Source organism: Mesocricetus auratus, unplaced genomic scaffold, assembly GCF_017639785.1.
Source record: "Mesocricetus auratus isolate SY011 unplaced genomic scaffold, BCM_Maur_2.0 Super-Scaffold_100676, whole genome shotgun sequence".
Taxonomy (NCBI): domain Eukaryota; kingdom Metazoa; phylum Chordata; class Mammalia; order Rodentia; family Cricetidae; genus Mesocricetus; species Mesocricetus auratus.
The window spans coordinates 115,309,929-115,330,807 of NW_024429266.1; the positions used below are offsets into that span (position 1 = coordinate 115,309,929).

The window sequence follows — 20,879 nt, forward strand, 5'->3', positions numbered from 1 at the left end:
TGTGCAGAGCCACACTCCCCCCCGCCCCCCCTCCAAGGAGGAGCAGATGAGCAGCACCGTGCGCTGAGCCACAGGGATGCGCGTGGATTTCCGAGTGCTTTGTTGAATACAAATGAATTATCCTCATTCTTCTAGCAGAGCATATAGGCCAGCCCTCATTAGAATTCAATATCGCTCTGCTTTTCTAATGTTAATGTACCAGTTATATAAGAAATACGTGGAGGGGGGGATTCCACCATTATGTTCAACATGATATCATAATTCCAAAAACTGGACATAATCTTTGTTAAGGGAAATTATTGCATTTTGCCGTTTTATCTTTTGCTTCTAATGTAACTTAAATTTCCATTCTAATAGTGGATTATGGGGACCTTAATTCTTTGTGTCTCTCTTAAAGCTACAGTGACTACAATACTAGCTTTATGGCTTTCTGGAAAAATGCCGTGACTAAACATCAGATCGTAGAGGCTGCGTCCATCTCACTGTGAAAGGGAACGCAGAGCATTACGGTAATAAACAACTGTATGAGTTTTCCACATCTAGGAATCACTCAGCGCATTAAGGCTCGGGGTCTTTTGTCTAGAGTGCTTCGAGAAGTGTAATGAAAACAAAAACACCAACACATAAAAATACAATTTATGTCCTTTTATCAAGCAAAGAAAAAGTTGGTTAACGTTTGAAAAGGGAGCAGTAATGTAAATTTATTGACAATTTTATTGTAATAATTAGATGTTTACACAGTCTGGACATTGTGGCTAAATCACCGGGAGCGTGTTTATTTGCAGGAGCTGTTTCCTGGGCACTGCGGCAGGCTCATTAAGAAGACCTACTGTACTAGGATTCAAGAAACCAGTAGCTCCCGTTCTCCCCCTTTCTGTCCTATGCATATATTTAAAAATTACAAATAATGCAGCAAAATACAGAATTTCCTTTGTGAGGGAAATAACTTCCCCCCATGGCCTTGAAATTGCTTGAAAATAAATGTTGCATTGAATATCTTAATACAGGGCATTTTAAAGAAGACTTCTAATGACTCAAGTAGCTTTTAATACCTAGCATATAAGTGGTGACTTGGTTTTGACTAAGAATAAATTAGAGCTGTGTATTGGGGGCATTTCTTGTTTTATCCTTTTCTTAAAAAAAAAAAAAAAACAAGAAACCTCCTGTAGTATTTGCCACAGATGACGTTTTTAGTGGGAAGAGCTCGGCTGGATAGAGAGGCTTCCCTCCAAGCAGACTAACAGACTTAAATTGTAGACTTGGAGAGTTTGACTACATTTAAATCTCTATATGAATCTGGTACACTTACTTTCTTTTTCCTTTGTACATTTCTGCACTAAGCCCAGATGTGTTGTTCTGATATGGTTTCGGTGTTTCCAAACGGGTTAAAGGAAGAAAAATGACAGATTTCTCAGTTATGCAAAAGTAGTGATGGAATACCAGAGGGGAAAAATAAACTGTGAACAAAATTATCTCTACAAAATACATAAAATGGAGATAATCTCATAGCATGAAATGGGTCTAGAAGCAGAGCACATTTGGGGCAATATTTAAAATGTAGAAAGTGTCTCAAAATTAAGGTGCTCAATACTAAGCTGTAAAACATTTTCAGCTTCAGCATATTCCCAATAGGATCAAGTAATAATCGATACAGAGTATTTACTGGTACAGCTTACAGCACCAGGGGAGCAAAGGGTGTGTGAAAGGAACACAAAACCCTCTTCCACGATTGTGCGAGAAGAGGAAGGAAAGTTCTTCAGTTTGACCTCGGGTCTCTCAATGGCTCACACCACAGTCCCAAGGTTTTACTTTCCTAAAGGATCAGAAAGATAGTGAAAAAATGCATGACAATGGGAACAGCTTCCCAGTTGAAGTCAGCAAAGCTGCAATAAGAGACTACCACTTTAGAAAACACAAAACAACAGTTAAGGAACTGGGCCTTGTTTGTTTGTTTTTCAGTTGATGGGGCTGGTTAATGGCTTAAGGTAATGAAGGAGTCAGATTGCAAAGTGAGATTTTTAAGGAGAAGTTTTAAAATATCAACTCCATACTACAATGATATCATCAGACCTGCCCCCAGAATTATGTCTTGTGTAACAACACTATGAATCACAACTGTGAGACTAAACAAAAACAAAAAAGGGAAAAATGGAATCTATGATGACTCTGCATGATCATAACAAACATATTTAATAATCTTAAATAAACTCTGATGGACTTTGATATCTATACTTCTAAGTAACTTAAGACATGAGAAATGAATTTTTCTTAGAAAAAAATCAGATCATGAAAGCCATTATTATTTGAAGGAATATGCTCAATTTTTTAGATAATTTAAATTATTTAGTAGTCCTTTGCATTTTTTATTAGCTTTGCCTAAAGTTATAACATTAAAGCATTAAGGTTACATGTGACGAGGTTTTGGCTTGCCCTTATTTCTAGTCGTAGACTTTCACAAACTACAAACTAAAGACTAGTGCATTTACTCCCAGGCCAAGTGAGTCACATCAAGCCATCTCCTGCATGGTCATCCACCTGAAGAAAACGTGTGCCTTGGAGCAGTAACTCACACAGATACAGACACGCCAGAAAGCACAGCTCATGACAGGCGCCGGACAAAGGGAAGCTGCGCAAAGATTTTCCTCAGGGCATCTGTTTCTGAACATCCAAAAATGCTCTAACAGATGCAGCCGGCCATGAACAGTATGTGCGTAAAGACTGGGGGGGGGGGGGGCAAACTCAGGGCTGTAAGTATCAGAAGTTTACTTGGAAACTTTACAGACAGAGGCCACTTGTGGTTTTGAAATCTCCATTCAAAGAAATTGACTAGTGTTCCGAAGGTTGATTTAAACTCAGATAGGAGGAGGACTCCAAACTTCTCCAGGACTGGTGTCAACGCTTATAAGCTACCAAAACCAAGGATGCGCAGGCAATGCTTGCGGCCAGTGCCGAGGCCAAGGCCGGCTTGCTTCCCTCTCCTAGCTTTTGGAGTGAAGCAGAAGTTGTTTTGACCATTTTCATTTCAGTCCTCAGTCTTCAAAGGCAGGAAAAGCCATGCTTGGCACGGTTCCGGTTTCTTGGATCTCTCCAAATATTATCTCCCTTGAGCCCAGTCTCAAGCTTTGCCTAAAGCATGAGGAGGAATGAACATCCCGGCGGCCAGCAGGGAGGGGACTGGGGCCTGGGGACTCCAGGTCCCTGTTGTCCGTTCTTCCTCACTGCTAGCTAAGGGTTACTAGAGGGAGAGGACCCAACCCTAAAAGAGTAACAGTCACTCCCGGCTTCTAGAACTTGGTTTACCGTAAATGGTGGCAACTGTGTAACAGACTGTTCACACACAGCCCTTTATTCACCTGGCTTAATTCAGTAGCTACAAGTAGTCCAGGATTTTTTTTTATAAGAACTTCAAAGCTGGGGGGTGGTGGTCCACACCTTCAATCCCAGCACTCAGGAGGCAGAGGCAGGCAGATCTCTGTGAGTTCGAGGCCAGCCTGGTCTACAGAGTGAGTTCCAGTACAGCCAAAGCTACACGGAGAAACCCTGTCTCAAAAACCGAAACAAAAAGCACATCAAAACCAACCTTCCTGTGTGAGCCAGTCCTTCCCTTCTGCGTTAATACACAAGAAAGAAAGCCCCGTTTGTTTCCTAGACCGCACTCAAGGGCAGACACAACAAAATCAAGAGAGCTCGTCTTAGTCACAGGATGTGGCCCGTGGCTTACCCTGCTAAGAGCTGCACCAAGGTAAGGCTACCGGGGGCGTGTTCCCCGTGTTTCATCCTGTTTCGTTCTGACTACAAATCTACTTGGGAAAGGTTGTTGACTCCGTATTTTCAATGCCCCTCTTCTGCTGTTAGCACTTAAATGTAATTATTCAAAGTGGAATCATTTAATTAGATAGGAAGAGGAATAGCAAGCCCAGAGATGATGATAACGGACGAGTCGAATGTGCTGGGCAGCCAAAGCAAAGCTGCAGGGAAGACAGCAGCACCCACTCCTGACAGCTGCGCCCGGCCTGCAGCTCACAGCTCGGGGAACGGGCTCCTCATACAGCTACGTAGAGATGTGGTGCGGAGAACAAAGGCATGATGGCTGTCGTGGCTCATGCCCAGGGGGCCTTAACTTTGGGGAAGCTGAAGGGGGAGGAAGAAAGTGAACAAGGGAAGAACGGAGTGACAGACGTCACAGACCACAGGCACGGGTGTGGGAACTAGGAAGAAACGGAGCCCTCACTTGTGGAGACAGCTCGCTGTACAGCAACTGAGCCTGTTCGCTTATCTGGCTGTCACCCGGCTATCAGGACAACGCAAAGCTGTTCAATGTACCTTAGAAAGGAGAACACTGTGGGTGCCAGTCGTGAAAACATTTCAAAGAACTCACCAGAAGAAAAAAAATACACCTGTATTTTTTAACCACGAAGGACTCAATTTTACTCAATTCTCTGACTAGATTCCAAAGTGCTATGGTGAATGGTGGCTCTTCCACTACTAATCTTTTGCTCTCCACCCCACCAAACCTCCAATCACAATAACATAAGTAAATAGTTTTTTCCTTAAAAAAAATCACATCAGAATAACTGGTTTGTGGAGCCCTGTACGAGTTACCATGTAGGAATGTGGGAACTCGTGTATAATGTCCAGCACCTGAGTACCACAGAGTCCAGGAAAATGTCATAAGACAATCTCTTACCTCAGACATTGCTGTCACTCTCAGTTACAAGATTACATACATTTTATAGGAGGGAACAGCTCATAAATGACATTTAAACTGACCTAAAACAAAACAAACAGCTCTGCCTACTGAAATCGGTTCACCCAAAACAAGTACCCGACACAGAAGAAGCTCAGCAGCCCTCTCCGGGCTTCCGCTGGGGATCCTGGGCTTGGTGTGTGAGGCAGAGAACGGGAAAGGAGATCTAGGAAAGAGTCTCATCAGCCTGTCTCTACCTTGCAGCCATAGCTGACTCACCTTTGGCTTGGCTGGAGGCTCCTGGGGAGAAGGGTCCCCACATACCACAGTTAGCTCTGACTAGGGAAAGAGCTGAACTCAACCGTCTGGCTGTTCAAGCTTAAGAGTGGTGCCTTCACATGTGTAAGACTGCAATCGTCATCACTGACAGCAGGCAACTGCCAAAGCTCCTACTGTGTGCATCGTTTGAATCCTTCACAGTACTTCTCAGTACCACGGTGCTGGATTCAGGGGAAGAGGAGTAGGTGCTGGGTTGGCCTAGCAAGTTACTTCCCAGGACCTTGAGGCAACATTTCCTAATCAGGAAAGCAAGTGGCACCCAGAAATCACTGCTCGGGCTGTTGTGAGAACTGAACAAGTACACAGTATAACAAACAGTAAAAGCACCCCGCGAAGTCCTGCTACTACTATTAAATTGTTATCAGCACGCTGAAACATGACAGGTCAGCACCGTGCAGTTTTATAACAGACCGCATGGGGCTGGGAGAGGAAGGCAGTGTGGGCATCGGCTTGTTTGTGGGAACCCTGTCCTAGTCTGAGGCCCTTGCTTGTAATTGGTAGGCTTTGGTGTCATTAATTTCCTCCTCTGAGAGTACCCGTGTGACATTTTTCTCAAATGAGAGGTAAATTGCTGTTGGAGCTTCACGTGGCACCTGCTTTTACTCTAACAGGAGTGACATTTTCATATTACCAAGTTGAGGCCAGAAAACAGGCGAGTGCGGCACTGCACTAGCACCGTGAGCGATGGATAATACAACAGAGAACTCTGGGAAGGAGGAGAAGCAGGGAAGTAGCATCCCCGGTGGGATGCTACAGAAGCTCCGAGAGAAAGCTCGGGGAGGCGTCTGTCTCTGCAGCTCTGCCAAGCGCACAAGTGTTTCCTGTGTCCTCAGACCCATTCCAAATGTTATGGGTTGGAGCTAGGCAGGGTATGACCAGGGTTATCTGCAACAGCGGCTCCTTCCATCCAGGGCCACAAACATCCAAGTCAATGTCATCGAAAGACTTCTGAGAGAACAGAGGGTACAGGGTTTGTTGTTGCTGCTGTTTTTCAGGACAATAATTAAAGTACAGTTGGACCTTTTCTGTTCAGGATTTTTCCTTTACTGATTATTTTTGACATAGGATGATGCTATCTATGTAGCCCAGGCTGGCCTAGAACTTTTGATACAGTTGCTTCATCACAGGCAAGTGCTACCACACTTGACTCAGAAATTCCTATCAGATCCATGCAAGGTGACAATCTACAAAGCTTGTTTCCAGGATATGAGGGAGGAGGAGAGGCTCTTCTGACATTACCTAAGGGGAATGAGGGCAGTGGTAACTTGGAATGGTTTGGAAAGAGATGTTTGTTCCAAGGTCCACCCATGTCTCTCATTTGAAAGTCACACAACCTTGAAGAAATTGCCAAGGTGGTGCCATAGCTCAACTTCAAAGTCATCTACACTCTCTTTATACTCGGTTACTGACAAACTCAGTGCTCACGTTGATGTAGTCAGGGGACCAGCTGCGAAAGCCTCAGTGAAAAGGACTGCTTATTTACTAGAAGAGCATCCTTGGAAAACAGATACACCAACTGCAGAAAGTGTGTGTGTGTGTGTGTGTGTGTGTGTGTGTGTTTTCTGGGTGCAGAGGTCAAATCCCCCTCTTCTTAAATCTTAGGTCTTAACCTATTGTAGGTATCAAACCAGTTCACAGATGTTTACTGGAAACATAGCATATGCCCTGCACCATAACTCATGGTTATGTCTAAGACACAAGAGTAGTATCTACTAGTAAAAACAAAGGAGAGCCCCTTAAACATAGCATGCATAAAATGTCATTTCATGTTACTGTCATCACATGTAAGTATTTGTAAGCATTCGCCTCATCTCAGAAAAGTTTGACACCAGCGGGATTCTAACATTTTCTGGCAGTGGGTTCATGACAACATGAGCTTTCTCAAATAGTGAACAAATTGCTATGTATTTGAATAGAGGTTCAAATGGTATTTTAAATACTCAAGATTTTAGTGACAGGCTAAGCTATGTTTGACAGACTTTTTTTTTTTTTTACGGTATGTACAGATACCTCTGTGTGCAGCTGGGTTTTCCAAGACTTCAATGTCTTCTCTCATGATTCCTGCTCTGCCATGTGGTCCTAACATTCTGGGTTATGCTGAACTCAGGAGAAGTCGAAGCTCCTCTGTACAGCTAGCCTGCAGATCTGAAAGAGTAACTGTCCTTCTGCCTGGGGTCTGGAGTGCTGTGTCCGACCCATGCTCTCACAATGCTTTCCCTCAGCACCACCGATCAATGCAAACTTTCGACACTACACGTATACTCAGGTCAGTTTCTGTCCTGTGACTGAACCCTGGATCTAAATCTCTCTCGTGTAACACAGTTCTCTTTCTAATCATGACCCTAGATGGTATCGGAGTCAGTGAGATGGAAATCAGGAGAGAGACTATGGGAGAGCCTTGTCTACAAGCACTTCAACAACAGCTGAGAGGGAGCTCTGCTACTTGGGAAGGACTAGATCCAAAGTGCTCACACACTGACAGAAAATAAAAAGACCCACATGTATCTCTTTTACCTACAGATGGTTGAAAAGTGACTTTTCCCCCATGATCCTATATACTGTATGTAATTATCTGTAATTAAGTTATGATTAAAATAATCAATTTAAAACCAAGTATTCAGAACAACTGCTGGACAAGCCAACACTATTTTTCATAAACAAAACAAAACAAAATACAACAAACTGTGTCATATGCCGCAAAGTAGTAAAACCAAGCAATGAAAGTCATTTGTATGATGCTTACTTCTTTGAATAAATTCAGATGACAGCCCTATTTCATTTCTTCATTCAGTTTGGAGGCCAGATGGCATTACAATCATTTACTTCACCTTGTTGTGCTTAATTACTACAATCAACACACTATTTTCCAAATTAATCATAACAAAGTAATTTCATTAGTAACACAGCAGGCTGTTGAATTATTAGCATCATAACAGTTTGCAAACAATTAAACTTTATTTGAACCTTAAAAATTTGCAGAGTGGAACATTATTGTAAGATCTAATGGCAACAGAGTACAAATTCAGTACAGAGCAAGCGATCAAGCAAAATGCTATATAAAATATGACTTACAATCACCTTTCAAAAAATTAGCTCTCTAACTGTTCATAGAAAAACAAATAAAAGCTAAGCAAACATAATGAGAACATAACAATTAGCATATTTTCTAACAAGCTGCGTTGTTTAAATTCACATTAATGGTGTTATTATGATCTTGAAGGGAATGTGATGTCCTGACAAGGGTGGAGAGAACATCCTCACAGCACAAAGATGAGTTCAAGTGAACAGAAAGCACCCACCAATTTCAAGGAATAGTAATTTTTCTCGTCTCTCCCAGTTTTAAAGGCCTTTGGCTCCAACCTTCTATCTCCCATGTATATTCAAGTTAAAGAAAGAACAAAGGCCAGAGGCGGTCTGGACAAGCAGCACCATGCTTCTGTACTGGGAACGCTGGCCATCAGTTGGCAAAGGACTCCCTCTCCTGGATTAACTGGAAAAGGAGGCAGCAATCTACCGGCTTCTCAGTCTGCCCGAGTGGGGGAGGGGTTCCCAAGTGGGTCCATGTGCAAATGACAAGCTGCTGCCATCTGCTGGCCACTTAAGTTAAAAGCACAAACCCTGTAACCACAGGCTAGGTAGGCGTTGGCTTTTCAACCACACTGGCGCTGAAAGCCCGTCCACTGAGCTCATTTCTGCCTGTCTAGCTTCTGCCAAGATGATTTTAACCTTTTTAAATGACACTCTAATAGGAAAAGGGTAATTTTACAAATGTAATTTCTGAAAACTTGGACTATGTTGAGTTTATTCACAACCCCTAATGTTAAGTTTTTTTCTTTTACTTTTGAAATTGAGTAATCACAACATCTATAGAATAACAGTAAGATAAACACTCTTTACTATTGCTTGTAAATGCAGTTGTATAAAACTAGTGGAGATTTAAAAATATCAGCTCATTTGCACTCCTATCTGAAAAGTTAAGCAAAAGCTAGAACTTGCTAGAGAACGTTCAGTAGTAGATTACGTCGACCGCAAACTATCCAGTCACTAGTGCATTTGATACAGGGTAAGGCAATACGGGCATCTCCACAGACTGTTAAAAATACTATGATTTCAACTACCCACGAAAGGGGACCGACAGGACTGGTAGCTGTGGCCATCCTGGGCCTCTCTTTTCTGTTTGGTCCTGAGAAGCACGCAGGAGCCGGCTCAGGGCTGCTGTTTCCAGCGGGGATGCGGCAGCTTGTGCAGCAGTGAGGGACGAGGCGGTAAGCTAGAGTGCCCGCCACCTCACAATGTGAAACACTCTGAAGTTGTTCATACCATCCTAGCAGTGGCAAAAGGGGCTTTCTTGTGAATCTTGGGTTTTGTTAGATTTAAGTAAAATTATAGGAGAAAACATTGGCAAGCCCATCATCAAATTAAGATATTGAAGTACTTTGCCCAAACCTAGGTCTGGTTTACACTTGTGTACCAAGTAACAGGATACTGCCACCTGTAACATTATCGCCTTTTTTTTCTTTCTTACTTAACAGCAGGTAAACTTGTCAATTTTCATAACGTTTTAAAAATGAAAACATTCTATTACTCTATGAAAGAAACTGCTAAGTCATCCACACAGCTTTAAAAGAGTCTTTACTATCGACTCAAAATTTACAAAGTCTGTGAGATTATATGCAACTGATGCCCAGTGACTACAAAATAGCAACCCCACTGCAGCTTCAGTGACTAAGAGTGGCATACAATCACAATGAATTTTCCCACACAAACCAAATGGGCAAATTAATACTAATCATTACTTGCAAAACAGCAACAGGTCTTATCTCTACTGCTTGAACCTAACTTAATCAATTACTGCTGGCTTAATCTGACATCCAGGGTATTTTAATGAGTGACTATATAGAACATCAGCAGAGACAGGAATGCAACCAAAGGAAGACAGCCCCGGGGTTTCCAAATCCAGAGCTCTTGCAGACTGACAGAAGGCTTTCCTGTGGGCAAAAGGGGAAAGTTGCATTTTACTACATTTTTTTCCTTCAGTAGAAAGGCTGATTTATTGCTGGAAAAAAAATAACAGTTTGGCCAAATAAAAATGGACATTTGCTCAGCATTTCTCAATTCATTTCTGCAGAATGCCCATAAAAGTGGCATTTCACTAGAGACAGGAGGTTTGAGAATGCAGCTGGCTATCATCAAAGGGACATTCCTTAAATAATCTGCTCATTTCCAAAGTAAATTCTCTAGTTATTTTTAAAAATTAAAGATGAAGCAAAACAAAAACAAAAGCAGATTTGGGGCATCATACTTATGTTATCAGAAAACGAAAGACTTGAAAAGGCAAAGCCTCAGAAGAAAGAGACCAAGAGAACACAAGAGCTATTAGAGAATATTGGATTAAAATGTACTTACTCAGACTCTCAAATATCATACATCTCCATTACGTAGGCTTTAGGCACCAAGCCAATGGCTCCCTTCATTTCTCCTACCCACCAGCCATATCTATTGTATTCCTAATTGAAAACAATATGCAGTATTAACCTTTAGGTTGGTGTAAGCACAATGTTGTTTGTATGCAACTTCTTAGAAATGTTCCTTTTTATAAAGTCACAAGTGCTGGAGTTGCAAATGGAAACATTTTCATCTTTTTTTTTTTTGTTTCTGGACAAACCAAAAAAAAAATCAGCCCACACGCACACTCACACACACACACACACACACACACACACACACACACACACAGCCATACTGTTGGCAAGTATTCAATTATTGTACAACACAAAACTTGCTCACTATTCTGGCAGAAGGCAGAAGTGGCTTGTGTGAGGACATGGACAAGGAGAGCAACAGGAGCCAACAGGAGAGGCTCCTAGTCTCTCCTGTGTACTGGCTCCTAGCTGTAAGGCTAAAAGCCAGGCAGCTGGAGGAGCTCCACGCACCTTCTAGAAGCATATTATCTACAAGGATGAAAATCATTGGGGGTGGGCATTAGAAGGGCATGGCGACAAGTTCATAATTCCTAATTAAACTGAGATTGGTTAGAATTCAGAGATACATCCCTTCTTTAGAAAATCTAATATATTCTAGGCTGATAAAAGTGGAGAATAAGAAAAATACTAAAATCAAAAATTCACAGATACCAATACAAAATAATTCACAAGAGTATCTCTTGAACATAATATCCCAGAGTTTTTACTGTTTCTCTTGACTCTGGACTGCCTAAGTTCAGGTGACACACAAAGATGCTGTTACGTTCGCTCGTAGAATGGAAGATCAACAGGGAACAAAAGTCTCTCTAGCTTCAAAGGCAGAATATTAATCTGTGAACAGAGTGACTGATGAGGTGGTCTGCACTTTACAACGTGAACAAACAAACCTGGCCTCCTCTTCTCCTCTTTATTCTCCACTGACGGCCATGCCGTTGCTTTAGGCACGGTGAACCTTCCTTAACCAGCCTCATGTCTGCCAGATTGACTAATGTATTTTTATCTCAAATTTATTTATGTTTAGTGAGATACAAACAAGTAAAATGAATTACAAGTTTCAAGAATAATATCTTCCAAAAGCAATACCCTGCACAGGCATTAAGACCCAAATTTAATTTTTCATATAAGATAAATTTTTAAAATCAATCCCCAAAGTAATTCAATAGGTTCTGATTTTCCTCCATCTGAGTCATAGATAAATGTGCATATGCACATTGAGTTATACGTGAAGAGGGAGGGCTGATAGGCATGCAGGCTTCACATTCATATTGATTTGTATGCTATTGACCATCACAAGGAAAATTATGCTGGTCTTCAATACAAATGTAGCAGCATTAGCATGTATGTATTGACAGACAGTCTACCTATAAATTAAAGGATAAAATCTATGGGTTCTTCTAAAGTGGTGGCCAAAAGCAGAATTAGGCTCATTGGAAGAACAAAGGGGAGGGGAAGGGGGCAAACAGGCGAACCCTCCCTGTATGTCTTGTTCTGATAAGGACACAGCCCTGGCTCTGGGGAAAGTGGATTAAGGTGTACGAGTGTAAGAGTTCACTGACAGTGTGACTTCAGTGGACAAAACTGGCTGAGCAATGAGAGCACTGTGAGTCCAGAACTCAATGACAAAGAATGCAATCTACACAAGGGGCATTTATCAAAAGGAAATACCCACTTACTGAGAGCTAGACTAGCAATCATTGTATGTACCTTGGTAGGCACCTAATAAAGCCACCCTTATTCAGTGTTTAAGGCAATAAATACAATTGGCACCTAATGCTTAACCAAACTAACATATGTAAGCTTCCACAGATCAAAGGTCTGCATTGTAAGACACCAAAATGGACTAACAGGGTAAGTCTGAGTGTGAAAGCTCTTACCCAATGCCAGTCTTAGATTTTTTTTTCAAACTGATTACATCAGAAGAACAAAGAGTCTAGCCTGCCAATAGGAGACACAGAAAACATTCAGTGGGAGGGCAAACCCCTGACCCAAACCTGCTGCCAAGGAATGGTGTTCAGCCTGGGAGACAATGGTCAGATTAAAATACACGCCAGAAAGGTCATAGAACTTTATAATATTCAACTTTGGTTATAATCTGTACTGTCATCTAAGCACCTAGCATCACCCCCGAGAAGAACATAAACCCTCAAATTACGATCTCATCGACCAAGGGCAGACAAGAGACTTCGCTTGAGAAAGTCTGGTGCTATATACCATAGAGCAATAGCGGCAATTAACTAGAAAGCACAGTAGCAGACAGCAGAGAGGGGCTTCCTCAGCTGTAAACGGATTCTTACATATACCATTCAGGGACAAAGAAAAGTGACAACCCAGTAGTCCTAAAAGCTTCACTTAATTTAAAATAACCAAAAAATTGGTGAAATACACACCTCATGGAAATGCTCTAAAATATCTGATCTCATTCAGAAAATGGTAACAATAAAAATCAGGATATTACTTTATATTTATAAATAATCTCATCTAATACTCCTGTGTGACATTAAGAGAAAAGATAAAACAGAACAAGACAAAAATCTAGGAGGCAGATTTACGGCTGTGCACTGTAGCGATAGAGTATGTCACGAGACTGTAAACAGGAGTGTTCCTCTCATCCCCACCACCCTCTGCATGAGCCCCCCGAGCAACATGAATCCCAATTAAAGCATCTGCAGCCCATAAATTGGGAGGAAAATGCTCCTTGGTCTATAGCAGTTTTCTAAACTCCAGCCTCAAGATTCAACACCATGCAACGTTTCCTTCCAAAGAAGAAAATCAGCCTCTCTGCCCCAAACATATGTGATTATGAATGACAGATCAGTTAATGGTGGCAAACATGTCATCAATAAATACTGTGCTGTCTTAAAATCCACATACTAATTATGGCATTCTTATACAAAGTCACAGGTGGATCACTTAAAAGACACCTCTCAAACGTTATTAATAAAGAAAAAAGAGAAGGGGGGATAAAAGGATGGGGAGGCCCATACCAGACTGCCATCTAAATCTTGACAGGTGAGGAAACATCACATCATCTGACTGCACTCAAGATCTCAGGTACGAGGTCTGCCATCTGGTACCCTTCACCCTACTCGGCTCTTACCATCAACTGAAATGCTAACTCAGGCAAGTGACTGTACCTCAGGAGGACTGATAAAATAATGAAGAGTCCTTTAATCTACAGGAAACCATTTTAGTCAATTTATAAGAAATATTGCATCCCTTTGTAGGACGTGTAATTATTTTCTATTAATCATGTGCTCTAAAGCTACATTATGCGGTTATTCTGTTATCACTAGAAAGAGGCCTGCAGTCGGCTTCTGACAATGTTAGGTAATTACTAACACAAAGCTGCTTTCTGCTCCCGAAGTAATGCTATCAAGATCCAGAGGTATGGTGATGCTTACTGTATCAAAACAGCACTCAAAAGGAACTCGCTATCAGCGGAATGGATGGCTTCCAGGCAAAATGTAACGTGGCAGTCATGGAAAAAAAACAAAGTCAAATTTCCCTAACAATCCAGGAAATAATAGTAAGATGGCAACGAATGCTCGTAGCCTGACTCCCAAGTCACAACTGTCAAAGCACTGAAGTCATCTCGTTTGTTTACAGTTAGTATTTACTGGGCGATAAGTTAACACGACTGTGCGGCAAGGTGGGGGAAAGGACTGATTCTGATGAAGAGAAACAGACTTTGTCTAACACCAGAGTAAACACACGTTTACACCTGCCTATTGACTCAGTCTTCCTTCTCTTCTGGTGCATTGTTTTAAACTTCAATAAGAGTCCTAAATTCACTTAAGTCCTTTTCAGTGCCGGACCCTCCTTTCTTGGGTTATGTTAATCCACTTTCCTCAAATTAGACAATGAACAAATGCTGCTTCATAGAAACCGGAAGCACTCCCAGGGTCTAGGGATGGGCCACCCTCTCAGTCACTTACTGATACGTTTGAAGGCAACAGGTGCTTCAGATACTGGGAAGTCACTGTGTCCTTTGTCTGAACATACATCCCATGCTTCAGAACAAAATTATTAACCACAGCGACTTTAAGAATCAATGGGTTTCGGTTTTATTTCCCACATATTCGCTGTGGTAATTATTCCTAATAGTAGCAATGTGAAAACAAAGTTAATGTTGTAAATATATAAAGGCTTTCTTTAAGTTTATCTTTGTGTGTGTGTGTGTGTGTGTGTGTGTGTGTGTGTGTTTAGGAACTTTTATGAATCCTTCTTTTTCTCATCATGTCAATGGTTCCCTTAGCAACACAGAGCCTTGACATCCATGATGCTCTACTGTCTCTTCCTAACCTCCCTGCTAGTTTCCCTGACCTGCTGAAGAAAGAGATGGGTGCAACTCCCATGCTTCTGTATGATACCCGAGTCCACTGCTGGGAGATGTTTCCCAAAGCTCTGCTGCATTTGCAATGGCGGTGGAATCTAGTTCTCTAACTTATCATTTACTACTCAGCTGTGACTGACTACACGTTTCTTCACATGTATTTTTCTAAGAATCTTTTTCCAAACACCTGTTCTGATCCATGCACAGGGAGCTTGTGATCTGAAGTGTGTGGCTCCGGCCTGCAGCAGGCTGCTGGCTAGTGTTTTCCAAAACACCCAACGAGATACTCTGTCTGAAGAGCTTCCGCCTGCTCTGCAGAAAGAGAGGTATCTGTCTCCTTTGGAACCAGGACTCCTACTCCATTTCTCTGGAGAAGTAAGTTGAGTTGGATTAAGCACTGACAAGGTCAGGGCAGAACCCTGCTCAGCGGCAGTTGACATCTCAGGGGAACCATCTGTGGCGTTGTCAGCTCCTCCCTGTTTTGAGCTCATCTTCTGTCCTCCCAGTTTGCTGTACATGAAGCAGGTAGTTTTGGGCAATCTCTGAATCTCTGATCTCGGTTTTACGCTTCTGTTCCTTATTGGGACCACAATAATCCAACTTTATATAAATTAGTAAGTCTAACTATTATATACTTGGGTCCTTGCAGAATGCCCTTAATGAAAGCTTTAGTTATATTTTTATAAAGTTTTTGTTAGTGTTGAGGTCATTATCTGCCCTGTCCTTTTATTGTGTGGGGAGTTATTAGAAAAAGTTGCTGAGGCTCAATCATCCACCAAGTCCAGAGACTCCTGTGAGAACACAGCTTTTCTAAGCAGTCAGTGCTAGGCAAAGTCATGCTCTCCTTTTTGACTGAAAGGAATTTCAGGTCTCTAGCTCTTCTGTTTTGAGTTTGGTTGCCAGGCAGCTCAGGCACAAGGTACAAGTCCGGATGCAGAAATCCGTCATCTTTGAAAGGCTCCGCGGGTGCAGCACTTCCATCCTTGGTCTGTATTTGGTTTTCCCCAATTATGTGAAGTCTTCATTTCTTCACCTGTAAAGACTTCCACTAACACTCCTCTAACTTTGTCAGAAGTCTTTCCTATTTTTAGCTATAACTCAATAAATGCATTTTAAATACCTGCCTTCATATTAGGTATTAGCTAAATATAAAAACACTTTAAGACAGGGTGTTTACAACAAGAAGCTCAGAATGAGGGAAGGAGAAGCTGGCAATCCAATCCTAACACTGACTATGGACTGTGAACGAGGACTCGGAGAGAAACACACAACTCTGTGATGGGCTTTTGCACTTTCATGTAGGAGAAAAGCGGTGTGTGGGGACTCTGAGTGGGATAAAAAGAGGAGTACAGGGTCTGTGCAGAGCAGGCGTGGCTAACATCCGAGGCACAGGAGCAGACAGCAATGGCATAGATGGGGGAGCTGGGCGGGAAAGGGGAGACTGGCTGCATTTCCACACGTCCCTCTGCCTGCCGGTCAGGGTAGAAGTGCTATTCTAAAGACACAAAGAATAAGTAAACACTTGAATACTTGACGAATGGACAAAGTGAAGCCCTAGTGTGAGTTCCGGTTTCCTAAAACCCTTTCTTAATTACTCCAGTGTGTGCTCCCTTCCTGCCTTCCCCTACACATTCTCCATCCACAGGAGTACTTTATTAGCACCTTGTTCTTTTCTCAGACTGGGGGCCTCTGCCACCCAGCTCAGGAAGGGAGGCTGCTCAAAGCTCGCCAGAATCCGGCTCAGACTAGTACTCTGCACAGACAGTGCTCAACAAGTAGCTGTGGAGCAATAATAATAATAATAATGATAATAATAATAATAGTCAACCTTCTATATTGTTTAGAACTGGGATGAGACATCTGCCATTAACCTCCTGATACAAAAAGTCAGAAAGGCAACTTCCTAGCTGAGAGCCACACAGTGCCAGTATTGAAAAGGAAGGATTTAGGGCAGGATCAGTGCTGAGTCCTGGAGAAGGTGCCTAGAACACTGCACTGTGTGTGTTTGCTCTCTGTCACATCCTTCTCCCTGTCAAGGAATTGTGGGAGCAAAGCACCAGGCGCGCAGCAACCCAAACAGAGCACTCTGACAGCCTCTGCCCTGCTCCTCCAGCTCACACAGCCTAGTGTCACCTGGGAAGAGGAGACCTCCGGGAAGGACTGCCTCCACCATTGGCCTTTGAGCTAGTCTGGGGGCCATTACTGTGACTGCCCAGGCCATTGGGGGAGGTGCCATCCTTAGGCAGGTGGTGGGTCTGGGCTGCTAAGAAAGGCAGCTGAGCATTGGCCCAGTGAGTGAGTCATCAGCAGCTCTTCTCTGCCTAACTTTCCAAATGATGGATCTGAAAGTATAAACTGAGAGAAAGCCTTTGCTCTTCAAGATGTGTTTTGGTTAGAGTGTTTTAACAAAATATCGGAAAAGCAAAGTAAACAAAAGGGAATCAAATCTTGCAAAAACCAAAAAAAAAAAAAAGCAAGTATTAGGAGATTGGAACCTTTTCTAGTTTTTTTAAATAGCTAATCATTCAACATGAACACGTGTCACTTGCTAATTTATTAAACACCTACTCTATAAAGCTTTTCTTTTTAAAAATTATTTTAGTTATATGTATTGGGGGGTATATTCATATGTGTGCAGTTATCTATCTAGTGAGAGGCATCAGATCCCCATGGAGCTGGACTTACAAGCTATTGTGAGCCACCTAGAGCTGGGAACCACTCAGGTTCTGCAAGAGCAGTATATGCTCTTAATCTCTGGACGGCTAAACCCCATGGTTTCTTAATTAGCAATCTGTCTTTACTCTCTCCTGCCTAATAACCGCCCAGGACTTTCCAGCTTCCTGTTACCGAGGTGAGAGAGACCTCACAGGGGAGTTAAGGCAAAGCATACAGTGGCATGGACTGCCTGCATGAGTCCCTGATCTTGATGTAAGGGTTGGGGGAAAAGGGCACATGAGATCACAGGTTGTTCAACTTAAGATAAAACAACAACCACAAAACCCACAATGTGATGCCTTTCTTTATGGACCCGGTCTGCCTCTGGCAAACTTGGTTATTCAACACAAAATGAAACTCCTATAGACCCTGGCTACCTCCTCAGGCCGTCCCTCCCACGGTACAGGGGATCCCCGGAACCTGACACCGCCACCAATGGGCCTCTGCAGCAGCATCCCCTTTCACCAGTCAGCCTTGGTCCAGAAGGGAAGGCTGCCTCCAGCCTGTGGAGGAGGAAAGGGGAAATGCTTGAGCATGTTGCTTGCAGAAGCAGGAGGAGTTCTGAGAGTGGGACTGGAGCATGTCAACAGAGGCGTCCACTGCTGCAGAGGCGGACATGCAGGAGTGCAGAAACAAAACGCTATCAGGTCCAAACAAACACGACCACAAGAAAAAGCACGCCTCCTTCTCAAAGGGCTTCAGAATCCGATGATACTCGGAGACTACATCAGTGTAAGCCACAGTTGTCCCCATCATCCATCTGTCCTGGTCGCTCTTCAGTGGTTGGCCATGCTATTTGTGGTACCCTGGGCCATATGACTACAAATGAAAAACTGGAACAACTATATACTAAAAACAAAACAAAAAAAACCAACTTTGCCTTTCTCCTGCCAGCGAGACTTTTGATTCATTTATTTATAGATTTGAAGCCACAAAGTCATACCAAGTAAATCTCTGTATTCTAACAAGAAGTAAATGTTCAATGAGAGTCACAGTTGACCAATCGCTGGGAAGTATCAGCCAAACACACACCAAGTACTGCTTACAGCTCTAACCAACACAACCTCAAATGCATTTTACTGTACATACATAACCACTGTTTGATCTACATTTCCTGTTTGGGTCTTAATAAAATATTTTCAAAGGTTGCAAACCTAAAGTCAGACATTTCTCTGATGAAAGAGAATGTTCTGGAGTCTTAAGAAGCATGCCTCTTTCCTGCTGAAGTACAGTTTGTCTGTTTCTAACTCTCTAAAAATAATTTATTGCCTGAAAAGTAAGGCTGAGAATGTGGTTAGCAATGCACCAACAAGTACAGATTGAAAGATAAACTGTCAGAGGATGTAAATCCCAAACAGCAAGGCAGACTGGCAGGACCAAAGAGGAAGATGGGCAGAAGAGTCTGCCTGCTGCTGTGTGACCTGGAACCTACTGATGAAATTAGAATACCATACAAGCATGATTCCAGGAAAACACCATTAGCTACCAGATTATATCCATAGTTTGGGAAAAATAAAATGGAGATGCAAATAGTAAAATATTTAGCATAATTTGCTGAATAACTAACTAGATTCCAGCCAACAACTGAAATTAAAAATGAAAAGATTTCTACCTCTACTTTTCCTGTCTTAAAAATAATCTGAGATCATGCTGGGTGTTTCTGAGTTAATTCACCAACAATACAGTTATCATAAAAAACATAAATTATACTTTCATCTACCCCTGAGAATATGCTGTCTTCTTCTTCTTTTTTTTTTTTAGGAGAAAAAAAAGATTTCTAAGTCTACATTAAAATACTGAATTATTTTAACACATTAAAAAACAGCACCAGGCTTATATGACAAGAATGACAAAGCAAAAAGATATTGTTTCCATTTAACGCAAACAGTATTTAGATTTCTTGTTCAGAGGTTGAAAGCTGAATGTTTTGAGGAAAAGGCTAGCTCAGCTGGAGGGTCACATGACAGTTGCTAATTGGAAAATGTTAAAAAGGGAAGGGGGGAAGGGCAGGGTGTCCACCCTTATTGTAGCATTTGATTTTCACTGAAGACAAAAAAAAGGTAGTAGTGGTGGTTAAGATTTGGATAACTCTCAAAAGAGGCTTAAATTATAAGTAAGTAACTCGGGGCTAGCTAAGCACAGCTAAGTGCCATCAAGGGTTCCAGCAACAAGAAAGAAAGAAAGGAACGGATGGAGGGAGGGAGGGAGGGAGGGAAGGAAGGCAGAAAAGACAGAAATGTAAAACCATTTCTCTGTATTTCCATAGAGCTGTATAATGAAAATAGTCTAATCAACAAATTAGTGAATGTTTTCTACCATTACATTTACAAAATTAAAACACTCTTCACCATAAAGCATGACATTTTATTTTTCATTTATCTAAATATTTATATTTAGGGAATATATCTCTTATTAAACTATTTTGTGCTGCCTTTTCAAAAAGGGTATTCAAAACTGACAAGCTTTTGGGCAGTAAGTCAAATCAGTGGTAACATTTCAAATTAAAAAGTCAGTACATTTCTAAGATTAAGTAGCATTTCTTTAAAACTTTTTAAATGGTTTTATTTAAAAAGTCATTACATTCCCACATAGTATTCATTTTCTATGTCTCCACAAATATTATGCTAGGTTTCTTAAAATATATTCTTCCTGTGTATACAATCTCCACACAATTCAAAACAATGAACAAAATTTTTCATGATTAATGCTAATACTTTATTGACATGAGATGGGAAAGTAATAGCCCATAGCTAGATTTAAAGTTGAATTAATGACACCATTTTGATTGTGCGCATTAGCTGCAATTACCTGCACCACTCATTCTGAGCCACTAGATGGTGTGAAAAAATAAATTACAATGGTAAAAATTTCATACCATCATCACAAAAATCTAAATAATACTCTAAGATTAAACAAATTTCTAGGCATATAAAATAGTAGTGATTTTATACTGATTATTCTTAAATCAAATCCTATATTTATTTAGTGTGTGTGCAACTTTCCGAAGTCAGCCGTCTGTTCTACTGTGTGGGCCTCAAGGCTTGAATTCAGGTTGTCAGGGCAAACGCAGGCAGTTTTGCCTGCTAAGCACCTCACCAACCTGACTGTTTATCCTTCTAAAAATATACAATACTGGTCCCTGCCTTGATCCAGAAATTCATTACTTTCTTCTCAAAATCTTGAGTTCTCAATTTATTATTTTAAGCATTTGGAAATTAATGTAAGGTCTGTGTCTGCCAAAGTTTCGACAAAACTGTGAGGTTACAGCAAGAAAAAGAATCTCGAGAGACTGATTGTCCAGGACCCCTTTTGAACCTCCCAG

General features: G+C 41.7%; 1 protein-coding gene across 2 annotated transcripts in view; it reads right to left on the reverse strand.

Annotated features, from left to right (window-relative positions):
* The window catches only part of Skap2 (src kinase associated phosphoprotein 2), a 170,286-nt gene that overhangs the window by 12,536 nt on the left and 136,871 nt on the right, over positions 1 to 20,879 (reverse strand). The window contains exons 12-13 of one of the 2 annotated variants that reach the window (XM_005085882.4): positions 10,433 to 10,533; positions 7,963 to 10,014 (exon numbers count right to left, since the gene is read on the reverse strand). The exons of the other annotated variant lie outside the window; for it this stretch is intronic. Of the exons in view, the coding sequence (XP_005085939.1) occupies positions 10,441 to 10,533 (93 nt within the window). The 3' untranslated portion in view covers positions 7,963 to 10,014; positions 10,433 to 10,440. Of the gene's footprint in view, positions 1 to 7,962; positions 10,015 to 10,432; positions 10,534 to 20,879 lie in introns of those variants that run through there. 2 annotated transcript variants of the gene reach the window in all.